The sequence below is a fragment of the Propithecus coquereli genome, unplaced genomic scaffold (assembly GCF_000956105.1).
Source record: "Propithecus coquereli isolate 6110/MARCELLA unplaced genomic scaffold, Pcoq_1.0 Scaffold877, whole genome shotgun sequence".
Taxonomy (NCBI): Eukaryota; Metazoa; Chordata; class Mammalia; order Primates; family Indriidae; genus Propithecus; species Propithecus coquereli.
In genome coordinates, this window is record NW_012155029.1 from 166,468 (window position 1) to 176,492 (window position 10,025).

General features: G+C 48.6%; 1 protein-coding gene across 1 annotated transcript in view; it reads left to right on the forward strand.

The window, feature by feature from the left end:
• NWD1 (NACHT and WD repeat domain containing 1) overlaps positions 1–10,025 on the forward strand; it is a 59,543-nt gene that overhangs the window by 26,347 nt on the left and 23,171 nt on the right. Inside the window, exons 8-10 of the mRNA XM_012664248.1 lie at positions 593–751; positions 4,891–5,088; positions 7,077–7,199. Of these exons, the coding sequence (XP_012519702.1) occupies positions 593–751; positions 4,891–5,088; positions 7,077–7,199 (480 nt within the window). The remainder of the gene's footprint in view (positions 1–592; positions 752–4,890; positions 5,089–7,076; positions 7,200–10,025) is intronic.

A 10,025-nucleotide genomic window follows, 5' to 3' on the forward strand; every position in this document is an offset into this window, starting at 1 on the left:
ATCCATCCATCCATCCATCTTCCTATCCATCCATCCATCCATCCATCCATCTATCTTCCTATCCATCCATCCATCCATCCATCCATCTGTCTTCCTATTTGTCCATCTATCCATCCATCCACCCATCTTCCTATCTATCCATCCATCCATCTTCCCATCCATCCACCCATCTTCCTATCTATCCATCCATCCATCTTCCCATCCATCCACCCATCTTCCTATCTATCCATCCATCCATCCATCCATCTTCCCATCCATCCATCCATCCACCCACTAATCCATCCCTGTGATTCTCAACCAAGGGAGAGTTTGCCACCCAGGGACACATGGCAATGTCTGCAGACATGTTTGACCGTCACCCTTGGGGGTAGCGGTGCTACTGGCTTCTTGTGGGTGGAGGCCAGCCTTGCTGCTCTACTTCCCACGATGCACAGTTCGGCCCCCGCACACACACATCCCAGAGAATCATCCAGCCCCCACGTCAGTGCTGCTGAGCTTGAGCCTGGTTGAGTTGGGGAGGTGATTCTCTGCCCCCAGGATAAACTGGAGGCGGGTGTGTCCTTCCCACATCCTCCCCCTTTTTCGTCCGCAGGCAGCATGAGCTGGATTACTTGCCGGGGCATCTCCGGGGACATTGAGGACCTGCTGGACGATTTCAACCTGTGTGCCCCTTACCTGGACTGTCCTGAGGTCAGCCTGGTCCATGAAGCCCTCCAGCTCTGCCGCCCGGCCGTGGAGCTCCGAGGCATGGGTGAGTCTGCGCAGCCTGGCCGGGGGCAGGGGGTAGGGAGCTGCTCTGCTCTGACCTCTAGGAACCCACTCTCCTCCCTGAGCTGCCAGCTGTATTTTCATTAAACCTCACACCTTTCCCAGTGAAACCTGTAGGTTTTCTTCTAGCACTTCTAGAATTTTGAACTGAACCTGGAAGAGCAGCGCCCCTCCCCTCACCCTTTCTCTAGAAAGGGTCAGACAGGAAAAATCTCAAGCAGAATTGAGGAAATCGTGTAGGTACTCATGTAACGAGAGAAAATAAAGTTCCTACAAATTCATATTGATGAAATTCAAGGTATAATAATAATAACAGCAGAATTTAGGGTTGAAAGTTGATGTTTCTTGCTATTCGGTCTATTGCAAACACAAGGCTTTAGGAACTTTTATTTTTGAGACAGGGTCTCACTCTGTTGCCCTGGGTAGAGTGCAGTGGCATCATCGTAGCTCACTGCAGCCTCAAACTCCTGGGCTCAAGCAATCCTCCTGCCTCAGCCTCCCGAGTAGCTGGGACTACAGGCACACACCACCACGCCTAGCTAATTTCTCTATTTTTAGAAGAGATGGGGTCTTGCTCTTTCTCAGGCTGGTCTTGAACTCCTGAGCTCAAGTGATCCTCCCACTTCTGCCTCCCAAAGTTCCAGGATTACAGGGGTGAGCCACCACGCCCAGCCATGAACACAGGTTTTGAGCCCCACTGTGTGATTCAAATCTTGGCTCTGTCACTTACAGGCACCATGGCCTTGCCAGACCCTTACTATCCCTTCCTTTGTCCCTCAGTCCTCAGTTTTCCCATCTGCAAAATGGGGATGCGACTATCCCAGCTAGGGCTGTTGGGAAGGATATGTGAGTCAAGTCATGCAGAGCCTGTCCCCGTGGTGCCATCAAGGGTCCTGTTACTGTCTCGTGACAGCATCAATATTGTTGGTGTGAATGGCCTTGGATGAGCTATTTCTGCACTGAACCCCCATTTTTGTAATCTGCAAAATGTGGGATTCAACTAAAATGTGTCTACGATCTCCCCCACTTGGAAGATGCTTCCGTCACTTATGTCTTTCTTATGCATTCATGTGACCCCTGCTGAATACCTGCTGTTCCCCAGCCATGGTGTTGGCTCCCACGGAGGCCCAAGGACAGTTAAGGTTTGCACCAGCTCTGACTTCCCAGGAAAATGGCCTTGGGCACGACTGCGCAGTTTAAGGGAGGATTTGAAAGCCCAAATCTCAGCACGTTCTTTGCAAAACCCCGTGATTGACAACCTGTGGCTGCCCCAGCGCAAGGAGGAGGTGTAGGAACAAATGTCACCACCAGAGGGCGCTGCGCGATGACCATGCGCCCTCAGTCCGTCCGAGTTCATTCAGTGAGCTCAGAAAAGGGGGACATCCAGCATCCTAAGTGAGCCGACACAGTCAGTATTCCTGATGACCCCTTTTGCCTCAGGCTCCAATGTAACTAGATATGGTGCTATTTCTGATCTGTGTGTTTTTTTTAAATAGACTTTTTAAAAAATTATTTTTAAGTATGGGGTCTTGGTATGTTGCCCAGGCTGGAGTGCAGTGGCACCATCATAGCTCACTGCAGCCTCCAACTCCTGGGCTCAAGTGATCCTCCTGCCTCAGCCTCCCCAGTAGCTGCGACTACAGGTGCCACTGCGCCTGGCTTAAATATAATAGCTTTTATATTTTAGAGCAGTTTTAAGTTCACAGCAAAATTGAGTGGAAGGTAAAGAGGTTTCCCATATACCCCCTCCTCTGATGATGTTTTCATTGAAAGGTTGGTATTTGGTTCATCATGGATTTGGGGGACATTAATTATCGAGTTTTTAAAAAATATTGTGTTAAAATAGTATTTATTTTGATGGTTGAGTCTTTTGGTGCCACCTTTGGTACCTGTGGCAAGTGGAACATTTGGCCCTGGTTCCAGTTCTTCCACGTTTCACCCACCAGCAAGCCAAGGCCAAGGGCGTTCTGCCATTGCCCCAGGCTCCACAGTTAGGACGTGCCAACATCAGGGTTAGAGTAAGCAAGCTACCTCCAACATCTCTGGTCTTCATTACTCAGTGTTGGAATCAAACTTTTTTTTTTTGAGATGGGATCTTACTCTGTCACCCTGGGTAGCATGCAGAGGCATCATCATAGCTCACTGTAGCCTCAAACTCCTGTGCTCAAGTGATCCTCCTGCCTCAGCCTCCCGAATAGCTGGGACTACAGGTGCCTGCCAAAGGGCCCTACTAATTTTTCTGTTCACTGTGTCCAGCTGATTTTCTGTTTTTACGGAGATAGGGTCTCACTCCTGCTCAGGCTGGTCTCAAACTCCTGAGCTCAAGCAATCCTCCTGCCTTGGCCTCCCAGAGTGCTAGGATTACAGGCATGAGCCACCCCGCCCGGCAGGAATAATTTTGGACCAGAGTCCCTCTTCTTACTGGCTGTGTGAACTTGTGCAAGTTGCTTAACCTCTCTCTGCCTTGATTTTCCCCTTTATAAACTTGAAATAATAATTGCAATATCTCTGTGTAGTAGGCAGAAAAACTGCTCCCCTAAAAGGTAAATAGTCCTACCTTGGTATCCATGGGGGATTAGTTCTAGGTCTCCTGTGGATACTAAAATCCGTGGACACTCAAGTCTCTGATATAAATAATGTAGTATTTGCATGTAACCTACATGCATCCTCCTGTGCACTTTAAATCTCTCTAGATTATTTAAAATACTTAATACAATGTAAACACTATGTATGTAGTTGTGATACCATATTGTTTAGGGAATCATGACAAAAGTCTGTCCATGTTCAGTACAAGTGCAATTTTTTTTGCATTTTAAAAAATTCTTTAACGTTTCATTGTCAATATTCAAATTAAAAAAAAAATTATTTTGGTCCATGGTTGGTTGAATCCACGGATGCAGACCTCACAGATACGGAGGGCTGACCGTATTACTTCCCCATTCCTGCAACCTGTGGTCATTACCTTGCATGGCAAAAGATGTGATTAAATTAAAGACCTTATTAACCGGGCGTGGTGTGGTGGTGACACACACCTGTAGTCCCAGCTGCTTGGGAGGCCAAGGTGGGAGGATCGCTTGAGCCCAGGAATTCGAGGCTGCAGTGAGCTGTGATCGTGCCATTGCATTCCAGCCTGGGCATCAGAGCAAGAGTCTGTCTCCAAAATTGAAAGGAAATAAAACAACATGAAATGAAGTGAAATGTAAAAATACACACAAAAAATGTGAAATTGCAACTGTGATACAGCCTGAGCCGGGAGTGGGGTGGGGATCGGAGGTTGAGGCTGGAGAGTGCTTTCTGCAGAAGCGACCTCCGGGCTGAGCAGAGGACGAGGGGTTGGTTGTGTGACACAAAGTAGCAAATGTCGGAGGCCATGCGTGCTCGTGGCCGCTTGCCAGCATAATTTCACGAAGTTCCTGACTGTGTGACAACGCGCAGCTCTTTGAAAAACTAACTGCTTTGAGGACAAAACAGGATAGAGCATGGGGCCCCCACGTCTCCTGCCTGAGTCACTTTGCTCCTCAAAGATAAATGAACGTGGCCTTGGGTTTTTTCTGCACATAAAATAACGTCTGACGGGGTTAATGAATTTGCTTCTGTGATCTAAGATCAGGTGTGCTCTTATATCCAAACCTGGATGGGCTGCTGCTGGATGGTGACTTCTGAGCGTGTCTGATGTGATTTTGCCGTCCTAAACCTCTGCCACCTACTGTCTACAAGCAGTGGGTTGAAATGCTGTCCCAGGGCAGTGGGATCGAACCCGTCTAAATGGCAGATTCTGGGCCATAGGTCTCAGTTTATAGTCCTCAGTAAGACTTCTGAGTAAAACTAACTTGAATTCTTTAAAAGCTTGATTTCCTCCCCTCCTTAGTCAACAGTTGGTATGAGAAAGGGGAAAGATGGGAAAGTGTTCCAGGTAGAAGGAACCGCATGTGCAAAGGCCCTGAGGCTGGAGACCGCTGGGTGCTTGAAGTAGGGGTGAGGGTGTCTGAATGGCAGAGAAGGAGGCAGGAGAGGATGGCAGGGGCCAGCACCCACGGTGCTGGGTCTTCTCTTCTGTCTGGAAGCCCCTGCAGGGGGTGGGGACTCAACCCAGGCGACTTAACCGACGTCCCCTTGTTGCAGAGCGGAGCCTCCTGTACACGGAACTCCTGGCCAGACTCTCTTTCTTCGCCACCTCGCATAAAGCACTGGTGGGGCCGCTGTGCCAGCAGGCCCAGAGCTGGTTCCGGGTGTGCCCACACCCTGTGCTGGTGCCCCTTGGAGGATTCCTCCAGCCCCCGGGAGGACCCCTCCGGGCGACCCTCACTGGCTGTCACAAAGGTGAGTCTCCCCAGCACAGCAAAAGTCCCGCCAGGGCCCTGCTTGCCTGGAGGCAGTGGCTGGCAGGGGTTTGGGGGCTGCTCTCTGGGGCTCCCCTCTGCCAGCGGGAAGGCCCCAAGGGTGCCATCAGGGCCTGCCCCTGCTGTCTCATGCTGAATCGGCCCTCTCTGCGCCCAGGGACTTTAGATGACTGGTGTAAATACTGCTAATGAGCCTGCGGCTGGAGGATGCCTCCTACCTTACCCTCGCCAAGAGCTTAGCACCCACCTTGCAGGTAGTCCCTGCAACCGAAAGTCTGGAAGGCAGCACTTGACGCCTGGCTGGCCCCTGAGGGGCTGATGGACTGTAGACTGCCCCTGGGGCCCCGGGATGTCAGGGAGAGAAGAAGATTTAGTTTTTGCTTTTGCCATCCATTTGTTATCCATTTTTTCTTTCATTCACCCCATCCATTCATCCATCCGTCCAAATACCCACCCTTCCTTCCATCCATCCATCCGTCCATCCATCCACTCAGCCACCCACCCTCCCCTCCTCCCATCCTCCCACCCTCCCACCCTTCCATTCACCCCTTAACCCTTCCCTCCTTCTTTCTTTCCTTCCATCTATCCACCCATCAGTTATCTATGCTTCTATTCATCTTTCTGCTCATATATGCTCTCATATATCTACCCTTCCGCCCACTTGCCCTTCCATTTTCCTCATCCAGCCATCTTCTATCCGCTCACTTACCCCTCCACCCATCCATGCACTCAGCCATTCATCAACTTGCCTGCCATCTAGAAAGTGATTCATCCATCTACCCACCTACCCACTCATCCTGCCAGCCACCTGTCTCTCCACTTATCCGTTCATCCACCTCCATTCACTTGGCCCTTAACTGCCCACCCACAGTCTCTCACGTTAATTGTGGGACCACTGAATAGAATTAGCTTGGGGCTCACATGTCAGACTCATTACCATGCAGGCTCTTTCTGTACCACATGACCTAGCAGCCAAAGCTGCACTCCCTAGGCACATTAGTTCCAAAATGGAAATTCTGAGAGATGCTACATACAATGCTTTTCTCGAACTCCTGTGCTCAAGCGATCCTCCCACCTTGGCCTCCCAAAGTGCCAGGATTACAGGCATGAGCCACTGTGCCTGGCCTATATTTCTACTTTTGGGTTGTATCCAGCTAGGGCAGGGTTTCTCAACCACAGCACTGTTGACATCTGGGGCCAGATCATTCTCTTTGGTGAGGGTGTCCTGTGCATTGCAGGGTGTTGAGCAGCATCCTTGACCTCCACCCACCAGATGCCAGTGGCACCCTTGTCCCCAGTCGTGGCACCCCAAAATGTCCACAGACACCAACGTGTGTCCCCTGGGGGACAGAATCACCCCTGGGTGAGAACTGCTAGACTAGACAGACAATTATGGCTGAGCTGCGGTTCAGTCCTTTTTCCTGCCTGAGAGCAGCATAAATACCACAGGCAGCCCAGGTTTTGAAATCCTAGCTGTGTGGCTTTGAGCAAGGGACTGAATCTGTCCATGCCTCCATTTTCTTCTTTTTTTTCTTTTTGAGACAGAGTCTCGCTCTGTTGCCCAGGCTAGAGTGCCATGGCATCAACCTACCTCACAGCAACCTCAAACTCCTGGGGTCAAGCGGTCCTCTTGCCTCAGCCTCCCAAGTAGCTGGGACTACAGGCATGCACCATCATGCCCGGCTAATTTTTGTATGTATATATATATTTTTAGTTGTCCAGCTAATTTATTTCTATTTTTTAGTGGAGACAGGGTCTTGCTCTTGCTCAGGCTGGTCTCAAACTCCTGAGCTCAAACAATCCACCTGCCTCAGCCTCCCAGAGTGCTAGGATTACAGGCGTGAGCCACCGTGCCCGGCCCGTGCCTCCGTTTTCTTATCTGTGATGTCGGGGCTTATTAGAGAAGCCCGTGGCTGAGCACTTGGACAGGGATCTGAGATCATTGCTGTTGTCTCTGCATGGCTGCAGGCATCACTGCCATGGCGTGGGGCGTGGAGGAGATGCTGCTGGTGATTGGCACCCAGGATGGCATGGTGGCTGTATGGGACATGGAAGAGCAGCAGGTGATACACATTCTAACAGGACACACAGGTGAGTCTGGGGAAGTGGGGTTTGTGATCAGCTTATTCCTGGTGTTCATAGGGAACAGGCAGTCCCCAGAGCCCCTTCCCCATAGATCTGTTTCTCTGTATCGAAACCCTGGCCTTTGTTCCTGCATCGATTAGCTAGAGCTGCATAACAAACCACCCCAAAGCACAGTGGCTTCAAACAAGCTGTTTCTTTAGCTCGCCTTCTGAGAATTGGCAATTCAGGCTGGGCTCAGCCAGGCAGTTCTTCTGCTCATGCATCTATAGTGCATGCCCTGGGAGGTGGCTGAATCAGAATGTTTTCAACTGAGTCACCTCAATTCTGCTCTACATGTTCTCTCATCTTTCAGCAGCCTAGCCCTGGCAAAGGCAGGGTTTCCAGAAAACAAGTAGAAGTTCACAAGATCTCTTAAGGCTCAGACTTGGAACTGGCACCCTGTCACATTCTATTGGCCAAAGGAAGTCACAAGAACAGTCCAGAGTAAATCAGTAGGGAAATAGGCTTCATCTTTTGATGGAAGGAGCTATAAGGTCACATCACCAAGGGTATGGATTAGGGAGGGTAAAGAATTATGGTCCTTTTTTGCAATTTGTCTACCTCAGACCTTTAGCAAGGCTTTTCATTTCTGCACCATTCCTCAGTAGATGTGGTTTATTTATTTAATCAATTATTGAGTGCCTACTGTGTACAAAGCCCTGTTCTAGGTACTGAAGAGAGAGTAGGATAGAAAATTATTCATCTCTTCTCAGTCACCAAGATAAATAATTCCTTTTATTTGTTATTTTTTTTATCATTATTTTTTAGAGACAGAGTCTCACTATGTTGCCCAGGCTGATCTCAAACCCCTGGGCGCAAGCGATCCTCCTGCCTCAGCCTCCCGAGTACCTGGGACTACAGGCGTGTGCCACCTCGCCAGGCATGGGAGAAATAATAGTTTAATACAATGTTTTGAAAAATCAAAAGTATAGTTGGCCCCCCATGTATATGGGTTTCACATCTGAGGATTCAACCAACTGTACATCGGAAATATTTGGGGAAAAAAAGGATGGTTTCGTCTGTACTGAACTTGTAGACTTTTTTTCCTTGTCATTGTTCCCTAAACAATACAGTATATCAACTATTTACATAGCGTTTTCCTTGTATTGGGTATTATAAATCATCTAGACATGATTTAAAATATATGGGAACATATGTATAAGTTACATACAAGTAACACACCAGTTTATAGCAGGGGCTAGAGCATGCATGAATTTTGGAATCCAAGGGAGGTCCTGGAACGGATCCCCCAAGGATACTGAGGGACAGCTGGAATGCAAAAAAAATGCAACAAGAATACAGTATCAGCTTGTCTTAAATAAAGACAGACAGCGTCAGTGCAGTTCTGTGCCAAGCATATTGCAGTCCGAGGCCAAGGGGAAAAATAACCCACAGTAATTTAGCACCTTCTTAAATTTTGCACCCAAGGCGAGTGGCTTGAGTGACTGCCCAAGTCAGACTCATGTATTTGGGGAAGAGAGGGGGACAAAAATGTAGTCACAAGTTGTGATGAGTGTAATGAGAAAAAAGGTGATCACTTAGGGCTATTGGGGAAGGCATTTCTCTGAGCAGGGCGTTCAGCCGACACACAAAAGGCATGAAGAGGAAAGAGCCTCCCAGGCACAGGGAGAAGCAAGTGCAAAAGCCCGGAGAGGGGAAAGAGGTTGGAGAGTCTACAGAACAGCCAGCAAGTGAAGAGGCCGGAGCTCTGGGAATGATATCAAATAGAAGCAGCAGTCGCCAAAGGCCACACCGTGTGTGACTCCATTGTTATGGAGTACACAGAGCAGGAGACCCACGGAGACGGGGCAGATAGTGGCTGCCAGGGGCTGGGGGAGGGGGCGGGGAGTGACTGCTGATGGGGACGGGGTCTCCTTTTGGGCTGAAGAAAGTGTTCTGGAACTAGACAGAGGTGATGGTTGTACAACTCTGTGAACATACTAAAAAACCATTGAATTGTATAATTGTATATTAAATGGGTAAATTTTATGGTTGTGAATAACATCTCAATAAAGATGTTAAGGATATTTTATCACTGTAATCTAAGAATGTACATCATTTTATATATAATATACATATCAACATTTTGCTGTAAACATTTATTTGCATCTATCGACTCTTTTTGTTTGGAGACAGAGTGTCACTCTGTTGCCGGGCTGGAGTGCAGTGGTGTCAACCTAGCTCACAGCAACCTCAAACTTCTGGGCTCAAGCAATCCTCCTGGTTCAGCCTCCCAAGTAGCTGGGACTACAGGCATGTGCCACTGTGTCTGGCTAATTTTCTATTTTTGTAGAGACGGGGTCTCACTCTAGCTCAGGCTGGTCTTGAACTCCTGACCTCAAGTGATCCTCCCGCCTTGGCCTCCTAGAGTGCTGGGATTACAGACATGAGCCACGTGCCCGGCCTCCATTGTCCCTTTTTTAACAACTTTATTGAGGTATAATTTATGTACTATAATTTGCCTATTGTAGATGTGCAATTCAATGATTTTTTAGTAAATTTACTGAGTTGGGCAACCATCACCACCATCCAGGTTTAGAACATCTCTCTCACCCCAGGAAGATTCCTTCTGCCCCTCTGGGTTAATCCCCAGCCCCAGCCCCTGGCAGCTACCGATCTGCTTTCTGTCTTTATGGATGTGCTTGTTCTGGACATTTCATATAAATGGAATCACACGATGTGTTGTTTTTTGCATCTGGCTTCTTTCACTTACCGTAATGTGTTGGGATTCATCCACATTGTGTATGCATCAATAATTTGTTACTTTTCATTGCTGAGTAGTATTCTGTTGTC